At 38.7% G+C, this 27,942-nt stretch overlaps 1 protein-coding gene across 3 annotated transcripts; it reads left to right on the top strand.

The window, feature by feature from the left end:
• The first annotated feature begins 17,124 nt into the window (after positions 1-17,124).
• LOC309502173 (uncharacterized protein) lies at positions 17,125-26,802 on the top strand. Of its 3 annotated transcripts, XM_082174443.1 has the most exons (10): positions 17,125-17,462; positions 21,474-21,640; positions 23,365-24,740; positions 24,818-24,952; positions 25,120-25,248; positions 25,338-25,406; positions 25,515-25,609; positions 25,720-25,961; positions 26,151-26,209; positions 26,324-26,802. In XM_082174443.1, the coding sequence occupies exons 2-8, from the start codon at positions 21,631-21,633 to the stop codon at positions 25,889-25,891; spliced, it is 1,986 nt and encodes a 661-aa protein (XP_082030569.1). In that variant the 5' UTR covers positions 17,125-17,462; positions 21,474-21,630; the 3' UTR covers positions 25,892-25,961; positions 26,151-26,209; positions 26,324-26,802. The 3 variants fall into 3 exon arrangements, with proteins under 3 accessions (XP_082030569.1, XP_082030568.1, XP_082030567.1); XM_082174442.1 differs by lacking the exon at positions 17,125-17,462 and having other exon boundaries at positions 21,359-21,640; XM_082174441.1 differs by lacking the exons at positions 17,125-17,462; positions 21,474-21,640 and having other exon boundaries at positions 22,237-24,740; positions 26,324-26,800.
• Positions 26,803-27,942: the final 1,140 nt, after the last annotated feature.

The raw sequence follows: 27,942 nt of genomic DNA, 5'->3' as shown, positions 1-27,942 counted from the left end.
AAGCTTGATGCAGTTTGCATCAAAATAAAAGATCATGTGCTTATCTCTTTCAAGTATAGAAATTGGTACAAAACTAATTATGAAAGTTTCCTTTATTTTTTAGTGCATTTGTTTTACAAAATATGGCTATTACTGTCATTGGATTAATATTATAACTATTATTATGTAGTAGGTGTAATGTAAATAGACACTGTAACTAAAAGAGGTTTGAATTTTTCGTTTAATTTGCACACTGAATATGGGTTGGAGCTTTTCATTTTGAACTCTCAAAGTGCAACAGATTGATGAATTTAACATTAAAATGCACAAAATTTTCTCCCCCCCTAGAAGAACCAAGGTCCACCCACCACAGTTTTACCGAAAATCCTGTGAGAAACACTGGTATTGCTATGCCATTGCAGCTTATAGCTTGTTTGGGGATTCATCACTGTGGAGTATAGTTCAACTGTATTAATTAATAAATGTCAAATTTTCACTCGTTCCTATACTCACTCATTACATGGCATTAGTGGTTTTAAGGAATAGGAGTTGGTATGCATATAATTAAGGGCTTGCAAAGATGGGTGGTGTTTATGATCATATAGTGGGCCAGTCTGGGCCAAAATGCCCGGGCCGATTTTTTGTCCCAGTCCAGCCCTGACTGGCAGGGCTCAAGAAGTTTATTCTGCCCTTTTACTCTCAGACTGCAAAGATATGATACCAATAAAGTGGCAGTTTTAAAATCTTATGAGTTAATACCAGAAGCATACAGACAAAAAAATTTAATGTTGTCCAAGGGTGTTAATGTTGAGTTTGCTAGAGAGCTCACTACTGCGTTTAATCGCTGGTGTTTGACTAATATGCTTGAATATAGTTTAAGAACTGTCCCTGCTCAAATTGCAACATATATAAATGAGCAGAAAGCTGACATGGCTGCGAAAGCAGCTGATGATTATATTTTGACGCACAAGAGTAGTTTGGAGTTTCAGAAAAGGGATGACATTTTTGAAGATAAAGTGGATTGCATGCCCAGAAATTCATCTTTGATCTGTGATTACTGCCATGGAAAAGGCACTGGAAAAATTAGCCCTGTGCTTAAAACTAAGAGTAAAGGGGGAAAGGTCCTTGTGGCTCCAGTGTTAAATCCTGTTAGCTCATCTTGTGAAGGATTTCCCACAGCAGTGATTCCCTTTAAAAAATGGAGATTAAGCTCCTTTTTTTTTTTCTTTGGGCGTGTTGATTTTTGGTAAAGAGACAAAAGTTCCAGTGACAATACTGAGGGATACAGGAGCTTCCGAGTCCTTTATTTTGCAAGATGTGTTGCCATTTTCCTCTTTGATTGACACTGGTACTAGTGTTCTTATCAGAGGAATTGGGTAAAATGTCTTGTCACAAAATAATGTTGTCATCTGAACTTGTGAATGGAGAAGTGGTTGTTGGAGTGCGCCCCACGTTGCCAGTGGATATAATAATGGGAAATAATTTGGCAGGGGGCAGGGTTTGGCCTGATTCCTTTTCACCTCCTGTGGTTTAATCTTTTCAACTCCGAGGTCCTGATGAGATCAACAAGAACTTTCCAGAGGTGTTTACTGCATGTGCTGTAACTCGATCTATGACCACTGCATTTCCCCTTCTGAATTGATCCAGGAGCAGCAACTTGATTCTGCTCTCCATAAACAGTTTAAGAGTCTGTTGTCTTCTGATGAAATTAGGCATGTAGCTATTTTTTGCAGGATGGAATGTTGGTGAGAAACGGGACACTAGCAACAAATTGACCCTAAATTGACCCTAAATTTACAACTCAATCTCCTCCTAGAGCTTTAACTCTACATACTCCAAACTCGGCTCAGACACTCAGACTGTTCTGACTCGGTGTGCTATATCTTTTGTAACTGATCGGACTTACGGTTTTCCTAAAAATGACGATCAAAACTCGGAAAAACTCCCATTGACTTAACATTGCGGAATGTTCAGATTTTCAAACTCTTCAAGCTCAAAATCTAAACTCCTTGAAGCCCTAGACTCAATCAAACTGCCATTATATATACTATATATGAGCCATTGAGACTCATTTAAACGAATAAACTCATCTATCTATCTACTTCAAACTTTTTTAAACTTCAAACTACTTTAAATTTCAAACTAAATTAAATACTTGCCAACTAACAGGCAAGCCAAATCAGAAGATCAAACCTGCCCCATTGTTTCCTATTCCTGTTGTCAGTCCGCTATTTGAGCACCTGATTGTGGATTGTGTTGGCCCGTTGCCTAGATCAAAGTCGGGTAGGATTTTTTGCTCCCTATTATGTGTACATCGACTCAGTATCCTGCTGCTTATCCCCTCTGTACGATTACTGCGAGATCAGTGGTGAAGGCCTTGACTCAGTTAATTTCCGGTTTTGTGTAAAAATTTACCAAACCCATTTACCAAAAAGTAAACATGCTGACTTGATTGCTTTTATTAGCCATCATGTCTCTTTATTTGGTGATGTACCATCACGTACACATTGGCTGGAGCACGATATTGATGTTGGGGATGCTGAACCCATTCGCCAACATTTTTATTGGGTGTCCCCAAATAAACTCCTGCATCTTAATTTCCTTCGGATGAGACGTAAAACCGAGATCCTGACTCTCTGTGGTCATTAAAAATCCCATGGCACTTTTGTAAAGAGTAGGGGTGTAACCCCGGTGTCCTGGCCACATTCCCTCAATTGGTCCTTACCTCCTAGTAATCCCCATCCATTGAATTGGCTCTATCACTCCCTCTCTCCTCTCCACCTATAGCTGGTGTGTGGTGAGCACACTGGTGCCGTTGTACTGTGGCTGCCGTCGCATCATCCAAGTGGATGCTGCACACTGGTGGTGTTGAGGAGAGATTCCCTGATTTGATTGTATAGTGCTTTGGGTGTACAGTAGTACATATGAAAGCGCTATATATGTAAATGCCTCATTCATTCATTCATTCGTTAATGTTAAAGTTAAGTATATGCTGGATCACAACATCGCAGGGCCAACATTTTCCAGCTGGGCATTCCCCTGCTGAACATAATGGAGCTTATTGGGTTTGCACCAACTACCAGAAAATAAATAAAGTAACTAAACCAGACACATATCCACTCCCTCGTATTGAGGATTGTGTTGATCGAGTTGAGGCGGCAAAATTTGGTAATAAATAGTTTTAGTACATTTCCGCTTTTATTGCATCTAAGGGGTTATTTTCTTATAATGTCATGAGTTTTTGGCCTCAGAAATACGCCTGCAACTTTTCAGCGACTTATGAATAGGGTAGTTTCTGTGTTGGAGGGTGTTGTGGTTTATTTAGACAATGTGGTTGTTTTTAGTGATTTCATGGGAGCAGCACCTGAGTCATATTGCAGACCTGTTCTGTCGTTTTAGGAGAGGCTGGCCTGACAGTTAATTTGGCCAAACGCGAGTTTGCCAAGGCTACCGTGACTTATTTTTTTTTTAAGGGGCTATCAGAGGAGTTTTGAGATCTATAGTTAAAATAGACTTGACCCTCCCTTCGCAAGCAATACATTTTTCTATGACCCTCCAAAATGATTGTGAAAAAAGGCATGACCATTCCCGATAATGTATTGTGCGATTTTGTTTTAATTTTTTTTGGGGGTCAGACCCATCTGCTAGCGACGGGGGGCCAAGACTGAGAGGGCTACATGGAGCTACATGGAAAAATATGCACCAAACAAGCCACTTTTAAATTTTGCTGTTTTCATGAATACAAGAGTTGGGTGACCCTCCCCCTTGACTAAAAAAAGCTGGATGACCTTCCCCTCAACAAAGAATAACATTTAAAATTTTCCTCAGGTGGTCCATTCCATAAATACCTAACAGTCCCTTACTTGGGGAAGCAGACAGGTAAGTAGACAGGTAAGTAATATAAACAAGGTCTTTATTGACCTTGTCTTTATAGCAGAGTCTTTATAGCAGAGGCACAGAGTGGGACAGCAATGGAGACTGGTGAGTATGAGGCAGAGAATCAGAGTTGAATGATGAACTTAGCTGTGGTGTTAATATCCTTGCACACTGAATCCGAAATTTTCGAATGCGTTTTTTCGTATCCGTCATTCTGTGGCTCTAAACTGTCAAAACACCATTCAAACGCTTGTTACGGATGCAAAAAAACGCAGAAAATCAAACCCGATCCAAATTTATTTTTGACGGACGAAAGTTTTGGAGGCAGTGTGCAAGTGTGATTGACATAACGTGAGGTCGTATTTATTTTTTAATGTGCGAAAATTTCGGACGCGAATTTCAGACTCAGTGTGCAAGAGCCTTAAATCTTGGTTTCTTGATTGCAGGTGGTCGAAAAGGATACGGCAGGCTGAAGACAGATGATAGAAGACGGAGTTCGGTTAAGGAATCCTTGAGGTAGGTAATCATGGGTAGGTATCAGGGTAGAGTCTGTAAGAGACCAGACAATCAATCAATCAACATTTAATTGTTAAGCACATTTAAAAACAACACAAGTTGGCCAAAGTGCTGTACATGTCTAAAAATTACTCAATAAACACTCAACAAACATTACTCAACATAAAACACTGGGTCAGTATACAACCCTGATCAGTATCCTAAAACCTAGGGGCAATTGTGTGCCACAGCGTAGAGGCGTAAATCCTAGACCATTTCCCTGTTCCTGTCAACTGTCTGGCTGCTGCATTTTGCACCAGCTGCAACCTTAATAGCAACTTTCTAGATAATCCTAAATATAACGAGTTGCAATAATCCAATCTGGATGAAATAAAAGCATGAATGACAGTTTCCATGTCCTTAAAAGACAGAATTCTCTTTAATTTGGCGATGCTCCGCAATTGATAAAAGCTACTTTTGACCACGGCATAGACTTGTTTATCAAATTTCAGCTCTGAATCAAATTTCACCAAGGTTCCTTGCTTGGGTGTTAACATTAGTGGCTAAGGGATCATACTGTTAAGAAATGATCCCTTGTGTGTGAAGAAATGATCCCAGACAAGGAAGTGAAGGAGAAGTGCCTCTTTATAGAGTGTGCTGATGATGATGTGCAGGTGCAGTGAATCAGAATTCCATGGAGAGTGAACGAGCTGGCGGAGCGTGCTGATCTGGTGACTCCGTGACAACACCCACTTGTTTCAAAAGGGAACTAGCAGCTACATCTAACAAAGGAACACCAAGACTACTCAAAATTCCCCCCACAATAGGATTAGCAAAATCACTTACCAAGCAGTTATTTATAAAGTTCTTTGGCGTAGGCCCCGTCCGTAGTGCATAATCCGAGGGTAGTGGATCTGCATTTCCTGCCTGAAGACGAAGGCAGGGGCGCAGCCGTCCCCCAAAAGTAGGTGGAGTATGGATCCACCAGGATGCAAATTAAATTACTTAAAAATCATACAATGTGATTTTCTGGAATTTTGTTTTAGATTCCGTCACTCACAGTTGAAGAGTACCTATGATATACATTACAGACTTCTGCATGCTTTGTAAGTGGGAAAACCTGCAAAATCGGCAGTGTATCAAATACTTGTTCTCCCCACTGTATATATATATAATATATATATATATTTTTTTTACATTCTGACTGTTTCCAACAATCATCTGGTATTCTTGTTTACACTGTTAATTTAAAAAGATGATGTGACTGAATTACAGTACACACACATTTTGCAGACCCCAAACTTACTTTTTTTTATTATTCTAAAACATATGTCATGGAAATTCTTCATAGGAATATAACCAACTAAATCTGACTTCTTAATGCAATACTTACCTGAAGTAAGGTCACGGCATCCCATCAAGAAGCTACTATCACTACCTTGATGACACTTTGATGATCTGTTGTCTTTTGGACGGAGAATCCATTTCTCCGCTGCACAGCATATTCCTGACATGGCTAACAAGTTGCTCTTTGTAGAAATAGTTTTATTCATGGCCGGGAGATCACTGGCCACAACAACCAATAGAGTCTCTTCAATAGAAAGATACAATGACATTTAAATCATACAGTTGAGTAAAAACAATGTCACTCCAGTCTTCTTCACTGTGATTAGTTCCGGTGATTAGTTTGTTCTAAAAACTAATCATATGACTGTTAGTTCTACTGTCTTAAAGGTGCTCTAAGCGATGCCACGCGTTTTTTAGGCCAAAACATTTTTTGTCACATACAGCAAACATCTCCTCACAATCCTGTAAGAAAAAATGAAGTGGACATCGAAGATCTCAAAAATGAAGTTTATTACAGCATAGCAGTGGCAAGGTACACAAAGCACCTTGGATTCAGCGGAGTCCCACAGAATGAATCTCATCCTCTCAGCTCAAACATTTATCCTCTATTTCGTTTGTCTTCCCCCTCTACATGTAAATGAAGCTCTGTTTTTAAGTGTAATTTAAGAATAACAGATTCGTCTTCCCTCTCAACATGAGGCTGAAACTCTGTCTTAAATGTAAATTTAGGATCTTTCCTCTGTGCCCACATCTGTGATGTTCTGTGAAATCAGAACAGCAAAAGGTTAAGGTGATGATAAGATCTATCTGTAGTGGTCACATCTTTGATCTTCTGTTAAAATAGAACGGGTTAAATGTTAAGGTGACAAGCTATTTGAAGTCCCTGTAATCAAGATGGTTATTGGTTGCCCTCTGTGATACTATTTACATATTACTGAGATTGGATGTAATTGTCTCTATATGATAATTAAGCTCTTTTAAGTGAAGGAACATTTTGATATATGAAGAGTTTCGTTGCAAAACGAGATATATCCATTTTGAGAAATGTTGGTTATTTGACATTATTATTTAAGACATCAACAGTCAAGTTCATTCACAATTTTTTGTACATTAAACTATTACTTGAGCTCAGTGAAGGCCAGGGACACAATATTCTTCAAATCCAGGATATTTTTTATTTAATTTTATGTCCATAAATAGTTCATAAATAAATCAAAAACCATGCCAAAATGCAACATATTTATCTTAACATTGTCAAACATCTTAAATTGGTTAAAAAAACAATACATCATAAATATATGGAATAGTATATACAAAGATTGATTAATAATAATAAGATTTTAAGAGTTAGTTTTGGCCAGAACATACACAACATAACAACATTTTTTTTTTTTTTTTTTTTTTTCAAAACGCTATATATACACCTTAGGCTATATTCTACTACTGTAATACCATTAAGAAAAGCTAGTGAATCAATGTTTTGTTTGTGTGTGTGTGTGTGTGTGTGTGTGTGTGTGTGTGTGTGTGTGTGTGTGTGTGTGTGAGACGTAGCCTACGTGACTGACAGCTCGCCTACAGTATAAACAATTAAATGGTAAACGTTTTTTAGTTAGCCTATTGAATCCTCTTTTTAAAAATATATGTTTTTTGTTTTGATATTATCGTTAAATCACTGAGCAAACTCGGAGCACTTCACCGGCGGTGACTCTCTCCTCGCGTGTCATCCTGAGCTCGCGCAGCATCCTGAACGTTCTATAGCCTAAAGGGGGTCGCACACCGGACGCGCAGCTCGGCGGCGCGCCGCGCAGTTAAATTCGAACACATTATTCTCTATGAGAGTACACACACCGGCGGCGACTTTCGGCGCCTGTCCGCGGCGGCTCAGGACCGTGTTCAAAATCCTGCCGCGCCACAGAGCGCCATTTACATAGTTTTATATTAAATTTACATGTGTGTGTCTCAAATCGTAGTTAATGTATATACGGACTTCACCCTGTGCTGCAATATACATTTAGTTTTATATTTATTTACAGAAATCAGAAAATTGCTGATGTTATCGGATTTTCAGGTGACAGTTGTCCTAGACGTGGCGCGACGCGGCGCTGAGCTGCGCGTCCGGTGTGCGGCCACGTTATATCGCACTTTGTAAAGAAACTGGGCTGGCGGATATCGTGTTTTGTGAAAAAATACATTTTGTAGTAGGCTTAAAATGTACATTTTTAAATCTTATTAATGGCAGCAATTCACACATAGATTAAGGTACATCTGAACAGTGATTTCCAATAATAAAATCCAAATGTCAAAAAATGGCGTTTATCGCGTTTTGCAACCGAACTCTTCATATATATATATTGGAGTGGAAGTTGTTGGGAACAGACCATAATTTCTTATAATCCGCTAGCTGCCTGTCCCCTGAACACACTGTAAAAAAACACGGTCTTTCTCGACACCACAGGCTCCACAAACGGCAACAAAAACAAACTGGGCTCACCCGCACCACGAAACACAACAAACAGTGCTCCAGCCAATCACCGACAAGAAGTATTTGAGGGTGGGGTTTGGGGGGTTAGTGTCACAGTGTCTGGTTTGTGTTTCCCCGGGTGTCCACTAGAGGTCTCTTTCCCTTCCTGTCACCATTCACTCTGGAACCGCAATTCCCATAATCCTTTGTCTGTTCCCATCATTCGTGATTGCACTCAGCTGTTCCCCATTACCTTGTTTGTATCCGTCTATTTATACCCTGTCTGTTTCAGTGTTTGTCATGGAGTCCTTGTTTTATGTCACAGCACTTCCGAAGTTTGTATCTGCCCTGTTCATGTTTATTTCTTGTGTTTTGGATTGCCTTACTGGATATTTGACCCTTGCCTGGACAAGTTGTGAGTACGGATTACCCAATAAATGCTGCTCTTGGACCTTACCTTTACCTGTGTGTGTACCGTGACAGTTAGTGCGCGTACACATGAAGGGGTTGTGGAGGAGAGAGAAGCATGAAGAGGGAAGTTTGAATTATGGCCGACACACGACCAAAGAGATGACGTTCCGATGAACAAATTGCAAAGAAGAGGGACAAGGATAAGGAACGCACGAAGTACCGAATTTACATCGGAAAAACCTTTTGAAGGTGGCGAAAACTCCGGCGGCACAAGGGCTTCCGATCCGACATTCAGTTGCTCTGTTTTTGCAGAACAGGTAAATCCATCTTTCTTTCTAAACTTTGGTGAATACAACATATAACGTTATGTTTCTAGCAGCTAGCGATCAATCTCTATTGTAAATGATCAAGCAAATTCACAGTAACGTAGGGCGACAATTTGTGTGAATGATTGTTTTCACCCACGGTTTATGAATTTGAATGTTCATTTATAGGCTATTGAAAACTTTGACTAAATTTGTTTACGACGCCGCCGTTGTTTATGCTCACTGGGAAACGCGACGCTAACGTTATCTTGCTATTATTGCGTCCTTGTATGGGAGCTATAGTTATAACCTCAGGTGGCGAAACGATTTTAAGATAATGTTTCTCTTTTTCTGCATTCTGTTCTGCAATATATAAAAGCATTTATCTAACTTGGCAACATTACACACTGAATGAAGTATCAGTAAAACTTAACTTTGTTTGTGACTACTTTGACTTTCCTTTATGCCGGAAGGGAGGGGAGGAGGGAGGAGACGGGATGAGGAGGAGGAGGGAGGGTCTAGCTAGCCTCCGTTTTGTTTGACAACAATTCGAATGTCAACAAGAAGTTTCGACTCCCGGGATTGCTTAGAGCACCTTTAAGCAATTTATGGCTAAGTATATATGTGGCCTTTGACCTGAGCATCCTTAGGCTGCATTTCTCTTGTATAAAATGTAAGTATTAAAGGACCATAATAATATGAATTTTAAATAAATATGGTGTAAAATAGTTGTTTGTGAAATTTCAACACTTACAGTATGTAAATATGTAATTTACTGTCATCGTAGATATATCTACAACAGCATATGCATAACAGCCAATGACCAACTTGCTCCTTTTTAGCTCAGCTTCTTTCCTTCCTTTTTTAGATATGTTTGTATATATACACACACACACACACACACACATTACAAACTGTTTTGTCATTGGTTAGTATTTTCCATTAATTTAGTTGTTTTGTAAACTTTATAGTTTTTTACAATCGCTATGGCATTTTTTTCAATACTTTTAACAAATTTCCTAAACTCTTAACGCAGCAACACACCTACAACACACAATTGGCAAAACAGTTAATTTCATGCTCAAAATCACACATTGTCAAGTCAAGTCAAGTCATCTTCATTTATATAGTGCTTTTAACAATGTAGATTGTTCCAAAGCGGCTTTACAGAGACACAAGGATAGTTTAAAGTAACAGAGATTGTTTTGGCTTTATAGCAGTTCTTGAATAAAGTTATTTTCCAGCTAAAGTTAATTTGATTGATTCACTTCCGTCGCAACGATCATTAGTTATTAACTTAGGGGCCGCTAACACGACACCGTTTTAACAGGAAACTCTACACAGACTTTAAACGCAAAACCTGTGAGAACGCTGATGGCGTGCACATGTGTATTACAAGTTCAGTCTATTGGTATGCGCGTTTGAATATATGTGCGCAGGTTTGTAATTCTCTACAAACCAAGCCTTAAAAAACTACTTGTCTGGCCTTAAAGGCAGGGTAGGCAGGTTTTTTCTAAAAAACATTTCCCCAAATTTGTTTAAACTGTCTTTATATACCAATACATAATTAAAATGTAAGTACTCTGAAAAAGAGAGTATAAAATTTTATTATTTTATTTAAAAATGTGATTTTAGTCTAGCTTTGAACTGACAGAGTGTGTCTGCTTCCCGGACAATGGTAGGAAGACTGTTCCAAAGTTTTGGTGCTAAATAGGAAAAGGATCTACTGCCAGCAGTCGATTTTGATATTCTAGGTATTATCAACTGGCCGGAATTTTGAGATCACAATAGACGTGAAGGACTATAATGCGTTAAGAGCTCGCTCAAGCACTGCGGAGCTAAACCATTTACTGCTTTGTAAGTAATCAGCAATATTTTAAAATTGATGCGATGTTTAATAGGGAGCCAATGCAGTGTTGACAGAACCGGGCTAATATGGTCATACTTCCTGGTTCTGGTAAGAACTCGAGCTGCCGCTTTTTTGACCAGCTGTAGTTTGTTTATTAAGCGTGCAGGGCAACCACCCATAATGAGAGCATATGGCGTAATTTAGATATATTTTTAAGATGGAAAAATGCGGTTTTACAGATACTAGACATGTGACTTTCAAATGAAAGATTGGTATCAAAGAGCACACCCAGGCAGGGCCGGTTCTAGACATTAGGAGGCCCTAGGCAAAATTCATGTTGGAGGCCCCCCACCCCCAATAAAAAAAAACACTTGAAACAAATATGATTCCTAACCTTTTTATTTAGACAACATTTAATTTTAAAAGCAGTATATTTTTACTTACACAGTACATAAGTTTGGACACATTACTATTTTTAATGTTTTTGAAAGAAGTCTCTTATGCTCATCAAGCCTGGATTTATTTGATCAAAAATACAGAAAAATAATATAGTGAAATATTATTAAAATTTAAAATAATGGTTTTCTATTTTACTATACTTTATATTTCTGTGATGCAAAGCTGAATTTAGTGTCACGTGATCCTTCAGAAAACTTTATAATATTCTGATTTATTATCAAATGTTAGAAATGGTGCTTAAAGGAGAAGTTCACTTTTAAAATGAAAATTCTGTCATCATATACTCACCCTCATGTTGTTTCAAACCTGTATGAATTTCTTTCTTCTGCTGAACAGAAAGGAAGATATTTAGAAGAATGTCAGTAACCAGACAGTTTTTGGGTCCCATTGACTTCCATAGTAGGAAAAAAAAAATACTATGGAAGTCAATGGGACCCAAAAACTGTCTGGTTGAATTTGTTACAATTGTGAAACAATCTATATTGTAGCTTGTATATACATTCAACATATATATATATATATATATATATATATATATATATATATATATATATATATATATATATATATATATATATATACACACATACATACATACATACATACATACATACATAAATATAAATGTAAATGCATATATATAACAGAAATTCAAGGGGGTAAAACTTATTTCTTTCTTTCTTTTGATTTCTATGTGATCAATTTATGTACAAGTGTTTTCACACATGATCATTGGTGTAGGTCGTCAGTAAATGACTGGCATGTAGAGAACTGTGTTAAGTGTTTTGCAAAAAGTTTGTTTGAAAACTGAGTGTAAAGCATATAATGAGCTTGTAGTTTTGCAGACTTGGTCTGAAGATTCGGTACATGAGTGAATGGTTTCACTGAGTGAGCCTCGAGTTCCACTTTTAGTGTGTAAGCAATTTGAAAAAACTATAAGTTCTCATTAACAATCATTATATAATGCTTAGTGGATCATTAGTTAATGCTTTAAAATGTCATTAAGGTTTCAACTCATACAATCATGCACTTTTAAAAAATCTACAAATGATTTTAACAGAAATTATACAATGATTACAATTTGATTATTATTACTAACCAACTTATTTTCACAATGTAAACACTGGACAGTAAATGAAGAGTTCAGATGCAAAAGCCTCTAAGTGCCATCTGAAATTTTCTTCTAGAATGATCATTTTTATCAAGCTTGTATGTTTAAGTTCAGTAATTTCACTTAAATGGCAATGAAAATTACCTATTAATTGTCATTTAAGAGAAATTACTGAACTTAAATCTACGAGCTTGATAAAAATGATCATTCTAGAAGAAAATTCCAGATGGCACTTAGAGGCTTTTGCATCTGAACTCTTCAAATACTGATTATAAATGACAGTTTTTCTTAGATTACCCCACTCTCTGAACCAAATTCTCAATAGCCTAAACCAATTTTTTAAATAAATCACTCTTTCTGTAAAACATGAAACAAGTTCAGGTAGTTAGGACACTGTTTGCAAATCTCATGCACTCTTTATGCAAAACTCTAAACACATTCTCACTCACTAAAACACATTTCGCACTGTGATGCACTTGTGTTTCAAAACGCTACACACAGGCAGGCAAAAGTTAAACACAACTGCAACACAGTTGTCATCGTTTACACACATTGGGCCCTATCTCGCACCCAGCGCAACTGACTTTGTACACCAACGCATGTATCATTCCTGTTTTACACCCGCGCACAGCGGACTTTTCCCTCCACAGACGCACGCCGGTAGGTTCAGCGAAAAGAGGAGGCGTGTTCCGGCGCAAACGTTCCCTGGTGCTATTATGCAGTTTCAGAAAACAATTCCGCCACTGACCAGGAGAAACCTAGTCTAAAGTCAGTGGCGCGTTATTCAGATGCAAATTTTCGGTTTCTGTGGTAGCACCCCCCCCCCCACCTCCACAATGGCTGCATAGGTGCACTGGAATAATCCTTCCTAAAACGCATTAAACTTTAGTTTACAAAGACGTGAAACTCACCGAGTGGTCACACAAAAATCGCTGCAAAAGATGCTTTCCAACAGGTTTTATCGTAGTTTTTGTCCAACTCCATTGACTTGGATGTGCTGTGAGGTACGGTATTACTCCGCCACTGGGCTGGAGTGTCTATTATTCAAGCTCTCAACGGAAGAATGTACGGGTGTGAGGCGTACATACGCTGTGACATGATGCACAGAGGCTCACCTGGTCTGTCACCCTATATCCTGAAGCTATCATTATTGTCAAGTAACTTCTTTCTCAGAAGACTCGGACGCGCTGATCGGAAGGACCTTATAAGCAGCCTATCAATGGGACAGCCTGAGGCTTCACAGTTTCTAAATGTTTTCATTGTTGCTCTCTCTCTCTCTCTCTCTCTGAAGATAGGCCTATGTGGTCATTTTCTCACAGATAAAACTTAAGGAATTATTGAACATTTCACAGGTGTGAGATGACTTGTGACGCTTCAGATTTCAGATTATTTTACATACCCATGATAAATAAAAAATATACTTTTAAGTTCAAGTCAAGTTTTTCCACAGACCATCGATGTAGAATATTTGTTTTTATTAAGAATTTTAATGATTTATTGAATTTAATTTAAAACATCTTTTAATTTGAAAAGATATCATTTAAACTTTTAAGATTATACTTTGAAATAATTTCAGCACCTGATATCCTGATCACTGAATACAACCCTCCGAGTCAGAGACTGTCAAACCCTGCTTCAGTAAACACTCTGGGATCTTTTGTATTACAACTTTAAAATCATTGCATTTTTGTGACCCCATTTTCACGTTCTGCATGTTTTTGTTTTTCTTCAGCTCTCTAAACATTTAACTTGGAGCAATTTTTTGGGACCCATTCATAAGCTGTATGTTTCTTCAACTCTCTAAAAATTTAAGATGTTTTTTACTTTTTATTTTTGTTTATCTAAACTTAATTAAATGGTGCAGTAGATTTTTAGCAAGATATTTATTTTAAAGGATATGATGTTTTTCAACTTTAGTTAGTCTGATATATACAACATTATTAGGAAACCCCTTTCTCACTGTTACCTCAGGAATGCGATGGAGGGGGCAGAGTCCTGCACAGGTCCGATTTTGTAAACCCGTACCCGCCCGTACCCGCCCGTACCCGCAGTGCTTCAAACCGCATCCGACCCGTTATCCATCAACAGCACTAATTATAATCCACACCCGACCCGCTTAAAATAGAACCGACACCCGACCCGCACCCGAAATAAAATCAGTTTAGCCAATCACATTATAGACACAATTACAAAAAAATGTATTGCCAGGTCCTACAGAAGTTATAACGACAATTAACACAAGGACAACTTCAGCCGAAACTGTCAAAAGGCCGGTACATGAAGAACATGGCTAACGTTACCACAAAACTGAGTAGCCTAGCCTAACAGACGCGGCTACAACACTATATCTGCCACGCAATTTCGTCTAGCCTACATCTGACAATGTTGGGTTCAAACACGCCCTGCACACCACACATACTTAGTGTTCAATTTGAAAAATACTGTTCGATAGAACTGCTTGGTTTGTTACCACAGTTATCTGTGCTTCCTCAGGGATGAAGTTCCACATGTGCGGCTATCCAACACGAAAATGCAGCAAAGCCTTTCACAATATTTTACTCCAAATAAATAACTCCAAATTTCTCCCACACACTGGACTTGACTTTTGATGACGTATTGTCGACAACTTTACAATCTCCACTAGCTATTCTTTTCTTCACCTCCTCAGCATCATCTCGACGACTGCAGATCGCGCGCGCGGTTATGAGGAATTTTTAAAAGTGAAAGTAGCCTAGGTAACGTTATAGATCCTGGGAGGGCGTGGCGCGTGGGCACAAATAAACTGATGTGGATTTTAAATTATTTTATCAACTTGAAATACAGGAATATTTTTGTAGATGTGTTCCTAAAAATATGCATATATTTTTACGTTTGCACGTGATTGTTTTAAACCCGTGTTTAGACCCGTGTCCGACCCGACCCGCACCCGTATCCGACACAGTTGGATATTTTTCACCCGTTTCAGCAAAATTTGCGGGTCACCCGTCTTCAGTCGGGTACCTGAACCCGTGCAGGACTCTAGGAGGGGGATCATGTTTCAGATGTCACTGGCTTTTACTTTGAGAAGCATTCTGATCTGTGAGTTAGAGCCCCGCAGGTCAAACGCTGGTGTAAAGAGAGGCCAGAGGGCCCTGATTTCTAAACATGTAAGATGATTTTTTATTTTCGTGAACCCATTTCATACATTGCTTTGTTTCATAAGCTGTATGTTTTTTCTTCAACTCTCTAAACATTTAACTGATTGCATTTTTTTTGTGACTCCATTTTATTTAAACTGAAATGGTTGGTTCAGTGGATTTTTTTAGTAAGCTATTTTATAATCATTCAACGTTTGTGAGGTAGATTTTCATTTATATTATTTTAAAAGAACAGAATGTTTTTTCAACGTTTGTGTGAGATACACTTCACAGGTTTTTTTTTTTTTTTTTTTTTTACAGTACAGCCCGGATACACTCAGGAATATGGAGGGGGATCCTGATATATAACAGCGTCTTCAAACGATCAAAAACCACATTAAATATAATTGCAAGTTCAATAGGCCAAAAGCTTCTGTCAATAGCAAGACGTATTATACCAACTTCAAAAGCCCAAACTAACTGTCAAAACCACATGATCTAGGGTTAGGAAGGTTAATAGGTCAAACTAACTGTCAAAACCACATGATCTAGGGTTAGGAAGGGCAAAGGTAAACCCCCTAATCCCCTATACCGGAAGTTCAACCTGTCAAAAGGTCAAAGGTCAAAGCCATTAATCATTTTGACATAAGGCCCATCATAGTAACTACTCTTCTCTGTGTTTTACGGCCCTGAGGAGAACGTCGGTGTCCTCGGCTGTGAACCGCTCCTGGCACGTGTCTGGCAAATCCGCCGTTATAATAGCAACCCGCCATGGAACAAGCTCTCCTGCTCTTAAAGGGAATGTGAGATGTCGCTCTGATTGGTTTATTTCACGTTACGCCCAAACCACACCTATGAGTAATGAAGCTACTTCAGACCAACACATTTTAGATTTGCGTCGGGAGCAAGAGTCATTTATCCCGCCGGTATAATAGCAGCAGCGCCCGAGACCCGCCCACAAAGTTACTTGCGTTTCGCGTTTGATACTTGCGTTCCAGATCGTTAAAATAGGGCCCAACGACTCAAAATTGTTCACACTTATTTCTAATGATGTGAAGACATTTATACAGACATTCAATACTATAAATGATTCAGTAAACGACTACACTTGCAGTGGATACAGTATACAATTTATCCACCTTACTACTGTACGTTGTCATTACTATACTCTTTTACATAATTGGAAAATTAGTTTACTTCGTTACAAAATTCGTTTTTCTTGTAACTGCATGTTTTGGATTCTGTGTTCTCCATTGTTTGATGTAGTGTCTAATAAATGATCCGTAGTGTTTATAATATTGAGTCATGTGTGTATGATCTGAGAGCATTGTGTGATTTTGCCGGAAGAGTCAGATTCTGTGAATGTGGTTTGAAGATTTGAATTTGTGTTTAAGATTTTGAGAAAGTGAGTGATGGTGTCAAGAAATGTGTTTTAGCAATCCAGAAAAACTGTCATCAAACATATATATATATATAGCAGTGTATAGCTTGTTCTGTTTTTCTACTTTTTCCTCAATGTTATGATTGCTGTTCAGTCTTTGAATGTGTGCTGTGTTTTCACTAGTAGAGATAGGGTAATGTTGTCCATCTCAAAACTTTCCCATGAGAAAGTTGTGAAACAAGGAATGCCTATCTCTGTGCTGGTCAGATGAAGTCAGAGAGAAGGACAGAAGTTTACTGAGACCTAGTTGAATATGTAGGGAAGTGGACCTGGACCTAGCATCGGCATAGTCAGACCTGGATCTCTCGCACTGGAGAATGGGGAGGCCTAGAAAAGGCACAAAGCTCAGATCAGATCTATGGGCACAGGCAGGAGGGATCGAGTCTATGATAAAGAAGCTGCAGAAAGCTGATATTTTGAATAGAAACACTGAATATTCCTCAGAGATATGGTCCCAGCTTGCCATAGATGTACTTAATGAAGACACACACAAAAACCGGCACTGGTTATGGGTCGTCTGGAAGCACAACCGCAGACGCCTGAGAGAAAGAGCACATGAGGAACACACACTCCACACCACTGGGACTGAAGAAATGCCACTCGCAGATCAAGGTAAAAGAATTAAATGCATACTTAGAAGTCAGTTTTCTATACATACATATATATGCACTAACATTTGTATAGCATTTATGTACAAATAAAAAAGTTCCTTTGAAAATCTAAACTTGTAGTTAGGCACTGGTTTGGTATAAAAAAAGTCATTTTCATGCTGTGCAGGGCCCCACCACCCCTCTCGAATCAATGTAAATGGTACGACCCGCAGTTCAGGTGCTTCTGCTGCGGACCTGCGGTCGGTGAATCAGTTGATGAGACAGGAGCTGGAGTGAGCCGTGATAGGAACTAGGAAGACAGGGGAAGAGTCATGTCTTTCCTTAAGAAAGGAAAATCAGGGGCTCAAAAACGAAAAGAAAAGAAGATTAAAGAGAGAAAGGCAAATGAGGGCAAGCAGTTGCTCACTCAGTTTTTTGAAAAGAAAGGTGAGCTCCAAATGCATCATCGAGCATTGACATTGTTTTAACATAAATATCTACTCCAGGTAGAATAGCATATATTTATGTTCGTACTCTATTTGAATTATATATCAATACTTTAGTATCACAACCTACATAGCGAGCAAACAATGTTTCTGGGTAAATAACGGAGTGAGAAGCAGACGGAGGCGGAGCTGGGAGCTCAATACACTGCCACTCCAGGCAGAGGCGCAGCTTGTCTCCTCTTCTGCTGCAGTTCTCTCCAGAGTCAGAAGTTTACATGAAAACACTGTATATTTCCCTCCATTGTCAAAATCGAACACCCGCGAAAACACAGGTCGTTAGCGCCTATTTTACCGCATTGTTATGCAAATTAGCTCGCGCACGCTCTTACATTAAGTACAGGATTGTTCTCAGTTTAATGCACATCTTAATGATTGAAAATGACTTATTTTAAAAACGTAATTCAAAGACTGAATGTCTAGTTTGGCGGTTAGTGTACCCTGTGATTCTATAGTCTGCATTTATTTTAAACAGACAAATAATCATCAATTATCTTGTACTTTTGACAATAAAACAAAAATATATTAATCAGAGTGTGGCTTATTTTGTTTACATTTTAAGTGTTTTATGATAAAAATGCAATACCCCACCCATTGGTATCACTATGGTATTTGGTACGGGGGCCCAGCAAGATGGTTTGTACCCAGGGCCCAAAATTTGGTGACACACACACACACACACACACACACACACACACACACACACACACACACACACACACACACACACACACACACACACACACACACACACACACACACACACACACACACACACACACACACACACAGTAAGAGGCATAACATTGTTCTCCTTTTTGCTCATTAATAATGAGAATTAATCAAGAATACTTTGATGGTAGTTCCGTAACGGTAACACTTTATAATAACTTTCAGTCATTACAGTTTTTTCAAACTGCTTACACACAATTTATGAAACTATGGCTCCATTTCCTGAAACTCTCTTGCAAAAGCAAACACATCATTCAAAACTATTTTAACTCTTTCAAAAATTTTGTTTTTGCGTAGTAACTCTACACATACACATCAAATGATCAGCCACATACACACAGATGCAAAATGTAAAACACTACTATCTTGTGTCTTTTGCTTGTTCAGTGTGCAGTGAGTGTACAGGAGTTTGTCACACGTACATGTATGTACAGTATGTTTGCACAATTGATGAATGTTACAGTTATTGACTGAACTGAATCAACACTGAAGTGACTTGAGCTGAATAATATATTAATCAGAGTGTGGCTTATTTTGTTTACATTTTAAGTGTTTTATGATAAAAATGCAATACCCCACCCATTGGTATCACTATGGTATTTGGTACGGGGGCCCAGCAAGATGGTTTGTACCCAGGGCCCAAAATTTGGTGCTACGCCCCTACACACACACACACACACACACACACACACACACACACACACACACACACACACACACACACACACACACACACACACACACTTTTAACATAGTGGTTATACTCTAAGGAAAATCACTTATAATGTAAAAAGAGTTCATTACATTTGGTTATCTGTATCAGAAATTGCAAACAAAGTAGAAATTATATCTATATAAATCTATAGGTGTACCAGATGATTCATTGATTAACCATTACGATCAGTTGGATGAAATCATAGACAAATGTATTAAACTGAACTAAGAGATGCACATCATAAGTCTGACAGTAAGAGCTTTATGAAAGGCAGTGACTGTGAATGAAACATGTATGAAGATGAAACACTTATTTTGTGTTGTGAAAAGGATACTTTGTGATTTTGAGTATTGTACTTACACAAATGAAAACATGATGAAATATTCGGGAAAAAAGTGCAGTGTTGATGATCTGTTGTGATATTAGCACTAAGAGTTTTGAAAATGTATACCTTGTGAAAATATCACCAAGCGAATAAAAACCTGTAAGAGTAAAGGGAATCTAAACCTCATCAGCCTCTTCATGTCAGTCTTTATCTGGGAGAATATGTGAGATTTGATCAATCTCTGGCACGATATGGGAAATCAGAAAATATAGTTTATGGCTTATAAACATGTATCTTAAAATACCTGAGTATTTTACTATTATATGAAGGCCTATTTTTATATTTTCATGCTTTCATATACTGTACATACGGTTCATGTAAATGTATTTACAAAAATAATACACACATTTTTACAATAATGGACAAATATAAAGTAGTCAGCAGGGAAATATAATTATAAGATGATGATAATATGCTCAGTTTTTTCATACATTGTTTGCAAATGCCTTCTGGAACTAGAGCTTGAATAGTGTGAGAGTTATTCTGGTTTTGCTGGGCTAAACCGCCGTGATAATCAGCAGGTTCTCTCGGTTCCCTTTCGAGAACGGTGAAACTCCTCTCCTGGAGAATATTGAAGCTTATATTGTAAAGCGCAGTGCAGCTGCACAGCAATACCGGCCGAGCTATGGCTGATTACTGTGACACAATATATTGTTACAGCCCTAACTATTAGTATGTTTAACAGCATGGTACAAAACTTGCATTTGAGAATTATGAATTTCAATGGTGTTGGTATTAACTACTGCAATCTTGGTAACATGACAACTCTGCGTGACCTCTGCGAAAATGATATTATTATACATTATATTCAACTTTAAATATAGTAGTTTAATGTAATGTCACTGAAACTCTGTAAACGTAAGTTTTTTTTCTAAACACTTGATTTGGAGCGGGTTTTATAGCTATAGGCCACGCCCATTCTGGCGGGCTCTGACGTGTTTGGTCCTAATTATGCGCTGAATTTTCGGCCGCTGAATATTTTCGGCTGAAAATGGCATTTTCGTTTTTTGTCCGAAAGAGAAAAAAGGCCCTCCATGTTCGGCGATCAGGTCTCATTCTCGCGCAGCTTGTGTAGTAACTTCACGAGCGGCTCTTTTCCTCTCCGTGTGTGTGTGTGCGAGAGTATGTGTGTGTGTGTGTGTGTGTGTGCGCGAGTGTGTGTGTCAGCGCGCCGCGCTCTCTGCTCAATGTTCTGCTCTGATCACATGCTCTGGTAATAATGACTTTGTAAGACTATACTTTATTTCGATAATTAGTCAAAAAATAAATCTGTTAGCCTAAATTTCAAAATATGGCTATTTTATGTCCAATTTTTGTGTTACTCTAAATAAAAGTGTGGTTATTTTATTTTATTGGCTTGCAGTAAGAAAATAAATAAAATCAGATTCAATAAAATTATTGATTTTAATTTAAAAGTCTAATAAAAAATAATAATAATAATACAATTATGTAAAAATAATTTTAAATAAAAAGGTATTTTTGGTTTCGGCCCACAATTTTCATTTCGGTGCATCTCTAGTCCTAATATTTGATTTATTCATAATAAATATATCATGTTTTCAGTCATTTTCCATTTATTAAAATGTAGGGTCAATATGACACCACACATTGAAATGATTGGTCAAATTTGCACATAACAGGAGAGTGAATATAAATGTGTTGGAAAATGTATTAATTGATTAAACTGATCGACCACAGATACAGAAGTGGCAGACATGGAGATTTTGGAAAGAGAAACAGACTTCGACTCACAGCCTAAACACCAGGAGCCAGACACTGACTCGGAGGGTCCAGAGAGAACACCTGAGCTCATGAAGGTACAGGAGGGAGAGCCTGGGGGAAATGTTCAGAGACAATGTCCAGAGGTAAAGAAAATGTTTTTCATCTCTATGACAAGAAAAGTGTGGGATGAGATCAAGCCACTAGAAGGGTCCTCAAAGTTAAGACCACCTTGGACAGAGCATGTGTATGACAGCTTTAAAGAACAAAATCCCTGTTGTACTCTCTCCTTTAAATATCAACATGTCAAGACTCCCTGGAGCAGGAAAAGAAATCTTCCATATTTACAAATGAAAGCAGTCTGCACATTCCCATCTTGCCCAGCCAAATACTCTTTCACAGTGCAAAATAATCCTGCTCTACTGGGTCAAGATGTAAACATGTTAGTCCAACAAACTGGAGATATACAACACAAGCTTTCAGAAAAGAAGGCTAGGCCAGCAACCAACCTAAAAAGAGGAAGAAAAGCAAAGGCCCTCATGCATGGACCCAGCCAGTGTTTGTACAGCACACTTCAGTCAACCCCAAACCAGCAGCTCCAGGCTGAGAACATGACTGAATGTCTCAATGAAAAAGTGTTGAAAGTGATAGGCTCAGAAATGAGGAAAAGGGAGTCCATTCACTCCGACGTAATGATGGAAATATACTTAAAGGTAGGGTAGGTGATCCTGTTCAGAAACACTTTTTTTTATACTGGGTGAAATGGTCCTTCCATCCTGATAGTAGTCAATACATTATGTGTTTAGAAAAAGGAATGAAAAAAATCAGACCTCTGTAGCAGCTGCAGGACAGTAAAAACTCTGACCAATCACTGCCATTCGGTGTGAATGTAAAGAACCAATCAGATGCCTTCATGTCTCGTGCCCGCCCCGAGCCCCACTGCGCGCGCTGCCCTGCGTGCACTCATCACATGTCACCGTTCCCGGAAATATTCAGCTCAAAGCACCTGCATATGCAGTCAGCGAAGGCAAACAAGGCAAAAACTACTTCCTCGGACCCTGCCCGCACTCTTGAACGACCTCCTCTGCTTCGCCCTCAACCCCGGACCTGTCCTCGAGCCGACGATGCGGTACTTGTCTCCGGACTCGGAGTGTACGTTAGTCTTCATTAGAGTCAACAATGTTTTCATCATGGAAACTCTTACATGCAAAACACCGTATATGTTATGAATCTTACACGAAATTCACCTTCATCACAGTGTAACTGATGGTAATGGAAAAACGTGTATCAATGCAACCTGTTTTTAGTTTTGCCTTATAAATATAGCTCGTTACCGAATTAAACTTTACCATTATCGATATGCTAGCTTGATAGTGAGTACTAAAATAAATCTTATTTGTTTATATTCATAGTGATAAAGTTAGGTATTTTATTACATGTGATTCTGACATGATGTCACTGTATGTACTGCGCTCCTTCCTCTCCACTCGTCTCAGGTAATAAATGCGTCTTGTTCCAGCCTGAGCGTTTGGCGTCGCGCGTTCATGTGTTTTGGGGGCGTGGCTTTGGAAGGAGCTCAGAAGGGAGGGGGTGGAGTGAATGGAAATAATGAGCTGTGTTTATTGCAGATTAAAAGGTCTACAGTCACTCGATTTTTAAATTTTATTTTTCAGAGTACTTACATTTTAATTATGTATTGGTATATAAAGACAGTTTAAACAAATTTGGAATGTTTTTTTTTTAGAAAAATGATTACCTACCCTACCTTTAATGCAGACATTGCTCAAGGAATGTGACACCAAATGCTCCACAATACCAGGCTACATACAGCATTTCAGTATGAATCCGTTCATTGTTCATTTGTTCACAGAGAGTGGCGTCAGCATTCTTGTGCATCATTTGCGAAGTAAGTCTCCTGTGTCCCTGTATCTTGATGCCACTGGAGGAGTCGTGTCAGAAATACCAGGACAGCCGAAGCGTGTGTTGTACTATGCACTCGCTCTTCCAGGGAACGCTCGAGATGCTCCACCTCTTCCCATCTGTGAAATGCTCTCCAATGATCACTCAGTACCACCAATCACATTTTGGCTCATGCAATTTACACTGCATTTGTCAAAATACACACACATAAATGTTCACCAGGTCGAGACTGATTACAGCTGGGCTTTAATACAAAGTGTAATGCTTGCTTTCAACAAAGAGCACATCAGCTCTTACCTCGACAGAGCATACGAGTTCTGCACTGGGGAAAAATCATGGGATGACATGAAGTCATATACTGTCTTGCACATTTGCTCGGCGCACATTTTGAAAGCTGTCAGACAGGCAATCTCTAGGCAAACAGAGGACAAAGGACTGAGAGACTTTGCCACGTATGCTTTCGCAAGACTCCAAGACGCCAACAACATGACTGAATCAAGACTGGTGTTCCATGCATTTTGTGCCCTGCTCACAACCCCACGAAACACTAACCTTGTCAAAGAAAGTCTGTGTGTTTTGGAGAGTGTCATTTCAAGATCCAAAGAGGATACACTGGAAGAAACTTCCCAATCTGAAGACTGGGAAATGTGTGAAAGTGAAGAGAGAAGACATGCAATGACCATCACTGGCAGATCAGCGTTCTCTGCTTTCTTCCAGCAGATCATGAAAGAGGTGAAGGAAGAAGAGGCAGGGGATGAGACATGTCTGGCCAAGGAGGACAACCCATACTTTTGTCCAGGCATCCTCACTGTCCTCTTTGATGACTACCTTGCCATTTTTCCTCTTTGGAGCGGCTTGCTGTTGGGAGACCTGACTAGGTATGAATCTTGTGAACAGGACTTAGTGACAACATTGACACTACCAAAAACAAGAGATACCAGCTGTCACATAGAAAGATGGTTTGGAATTGTCAAACATTCCATAATGCATAACAAAAACAAAGTCAAACCAGGAACCTTCATAAGAAAACTGCATCAGTCTCTGCAAGCGAGATATACAGAGGACACCATTCAGCATAACCTTCCTCAAAAGCTGTTGCTCCAACCTGAGCCACCTCTGAACCTTGATCAGTGTCGAGAAACCTGGATGAAGAAGAAGGAAAAACATTTCCCAGACACCAAATCCAAATTCTTTTCTGTTCCCCAAAACATGCCTGTTCCCCAGAAAAAGAAAAGAATGATCCACAAAGATGTGGCAAAGAGCCAGAAACGGTCAAGTCCTGAACCAGTTCACTCTCCTGCAGAGGCACTCCCTGTGGAGGAAGAGGTAATTCAGTTAGGACAACAATGTACTGCATATATTCAGCTAACCTATTAACTGTATGAAGTGTGTAACATTCACAGATTGACATGTTATGGACAAAGCCGGCCAGTGCGCTGGTCGTAGCCGTAGTGAAGTCTGACGATCAGAGTCTGGAGTTCCTGTTACGTCACGAGGAGTTCCTGACACTGAGGCCGCATGGCTGGATACTCGGAGAGGTGCACATATCATTACACAAATATCTAGGAAATACTAAATTGTACAAGTACATATTTTTGTACCTAAGACAAAGTACTAAATGCCAGATACAAAATGTTTTTTTTTCTCAATATATGTACTCATTTAAATAAATGGAATAATTGCAATGCTTTATCACTTTTTCCAGACGATCGAGTGTTATATAAGAGCTGTACTCAATGCAAAGGGTGCAAATCTCTACCAGCTAAGCCATTACACCACAGGTGTCATTTTAAATGGCACAAAAGACCGGGCCATACGGCAAGGGTTGAAAAAAGTGAGTGCAACTACTTATGATTCTGCATTTGGATTTGTATATGTATTTTACAGTACACAGATATGTTCATTTACATTTCTGATATACAGGTCAACTTTGAGCACTATGATGGGGTCATCTCTGTGGTTAATATCGCAGACATGTGCTGGAGGTTTGTGGTAAGCTATTACAGATCAACATGGATACACCCATACACAGATGTTTGATCTTATCACAGACATTTCATTGAATGACTAATTAATCTTGTTTTTTGTCTTTCTATTTAGTATCTACATGCTATAACTAACACCATTTTCATCGTTGACCCTCAGCGAGGTAATAATGAAGTGGAATTAGCCACACAAGCCTGCACAAAATTTGGGTATGTTATGTTGTTTAAAAAACCTGTAACCTTTTTAATACTGGTATATTAGCATAATGATGTTGCTGAAGACCACCACAACCCCACACACTGTATTTGTCCTACAATAGGGAATATTTCAGGATGAGAGGAAACCAGTACGGAAGAAAAGACTGGGTGGACACTGTGTGGAAGCCTGGGACAATCCACCACTCGTTCCAGGAGGATGGTTTCAGCTGTGGTGTCTTTGTGATGCTGGTAAAGTACTTTACAAAAACATTGTTCTCACCTTTTCCCATATGAGACTATTAATGTTCTCCGCTCTCCTTCTAGATGGCCAAGCACGTGGTGGGACACTTTCCGAAAATTCCCGAGAGCATCAGTATAACAGCCAGCGAGGAGGAGATGTGCCACACCAGGAAACATGTGGCCAAACTCATTTTGCAGGCATCAGGTATCGGTAAACTATTGTGAAAGAACAGTTTATGTCCAGACACAGAGTGATGGAGTATAATTATCTACATTATTATAATTGCAGTGTCGAGAGAGGAGTATTGCTCCGTATGTGGACAAACAGACGCAAACGGCAAAAAGGAGCAAACAGAGGAGCTCTGCACCTGGGTATTCACTCTGACATTCTTGCCTGTTTGTTGAAAGTGAAGACATGAGTTTTCACAAATTAATTTCATAATTACAACAGTTTCTGAATAAATCTAACAGCATGTCCTATTCCAGGTTCAGTGTGAAGTATGCCAGCGGTGGTTTCATGTCCAGTGCCTCAAAATCAGTCTGCCACCAGAAGAACAACCGTGGACTTGTGCTTTGTGTTTGTGAGCTATTCAGTTTGAGGAGATTATGCTAAAAGTGTGTTTAAATCGTACAAAATATGTCTGTATTTGATGAAGCAGACGAAGCATGCTTATGTTTTATCATTTAATCATTTGGATCTTAAATATCATTTAACCAAATCTAATCAATCATATTCTAAGAAACATTATTATCATGTTGATGTGTTTCTCATTACCATCATTTTGATGTGTTTACCATTATTATCAATTGACATGTATGTTTGATGCTTTTCTTCTATTAATCTGAATGCCTCAGATGTAGCTGAGTGACTCTAGATGAGGTCAAAGTCTGTAAGTTTCCATAGGCAGAACACAAATGCTCGAATGTCTCAGAATAGAGTGGCAAACGAATGTTCTCTTAGCTAAACATCTCGCAGAAGGGACACGTTGTGCAGTAGTTCTGTATTGTATTAAGATGAACACACCAGACGATGTGTGTATAACCCTGTTCTGATCAGCATCTGCATTAGTGGGGGAGTATCGTCTGTCCTGGTCTGTCTTACCTTGGACTCAGACCTTGCTCTCTTTTCAAAGAGAGATCTCTCAAACAACTTTCAACTGTTCATTTTATATTTCTTTATTAAACTTTTGATCCTGGTTATGGATGAATTAATTGTACTCTTCATTTATTATTTGATTGTCTGCTGTTAAGAAATAGAAATGTTTTACTTAATCATGTGACTGGATCTCCTCCATGCTCAGTATTGATATGTTGATATATGTGATAGAAATACTGTAAACTTCTTTAGTATTCTGTTCATGTGTCATGATGTTGTGGCGCTTGTTGTTTTCTGCTGGTCTTTTATGTGAATTAATTTTGAAAAAAACACACTTGCATTTGTGAGGGAAAACTAAATGTGACATTTGATATTGTAGCGTCTGGAGGAGATCACGATGATCGATTCAGTTCTTCAGAAAGCTTCTAACCTTTAGGACTAATTCATGTAGATCACAGGCCTATAGCGCGATGAGTCTGGATCACTGTCACTTCAGTGGTATGGCAGAGGCTAAACAGAAACTCCTCAAAGCTCCGTGAGCTTCAAAAAGATCTTAATCAAGATTAAGGGACTTCATAAAAAAAAAAAAAAACCTAACTTGAATCAGGGTGTTGCGTATTTATAACATTGAAAACATGATTAAGCTAAATCTTTAACGTTTTTTGATCAATGAATGAAATGTAATGTGCCAGAAACAGCAGTTCTTATACCTACTTTTACCTAATATATTTATGAAAATTAATTGAGTGGTCATTACAAACACACTATACTCTTTAGAACACGATAAAATACTTTAGGTGAATTACAGTCATGTGTTCATACACATATTTGATACTTGATACGTACAGTAAGGGAGGTATTGTCAAAATGTCACGTGAAGTCAGTCTGTCTGATCACTGGGAAAGTAATACACCCTTTGGATGATAAAAAATGCCTTTGGTGAATTCATGTAATTGATGTTTTATTGACAAAGTTCGGGAGGAGCACGTTCAGTTAATCAAACCTAATT

The sequence above is a fragment of the Leuciscus leuciscus genome (assembly GCF_965113295.1).
Source record: "Leuciscus leuciscus genome assembly, chromosome: 7".
NCBI lineage: Eukaryota > Metazoa > Chordata > Actinopteri > Cypriniformes > Leuciscidae > Leuciscus > Leuciscus leuciscus.
Note: the sequence above shows the minus strand (reverse complement) of the source record. Positions and strands in the feature narration are given on the sequence as shown.

What these genes read in the sequence shown, in the direction of transcription:
- LOC309502173 (XM_082174441.1), top strand. Translation starts at nt 23,265, where the DNA reads ATGCAGACATTGCTCAAGGAATGTGACACCAAATGCTCCACAATACCA. An exon ending in ATGGCTGGATACTCGGAGAG is followed by an intron (nt 24,953 to 25,119) that starts GTGCACATATCA and finishes CACTTTTTCCAG; the next exon opens with ACGATCGAGTGTTATATAAG. An exon ending in ACATGTGCTGGAGGTTTGTG is followed by an intron (nt 25,407 to 25,514) that starts GTAAGCTATTAC and finishes CTTTCTATTTAG; the next exon opens with TATCTACATGCTATAACTAA.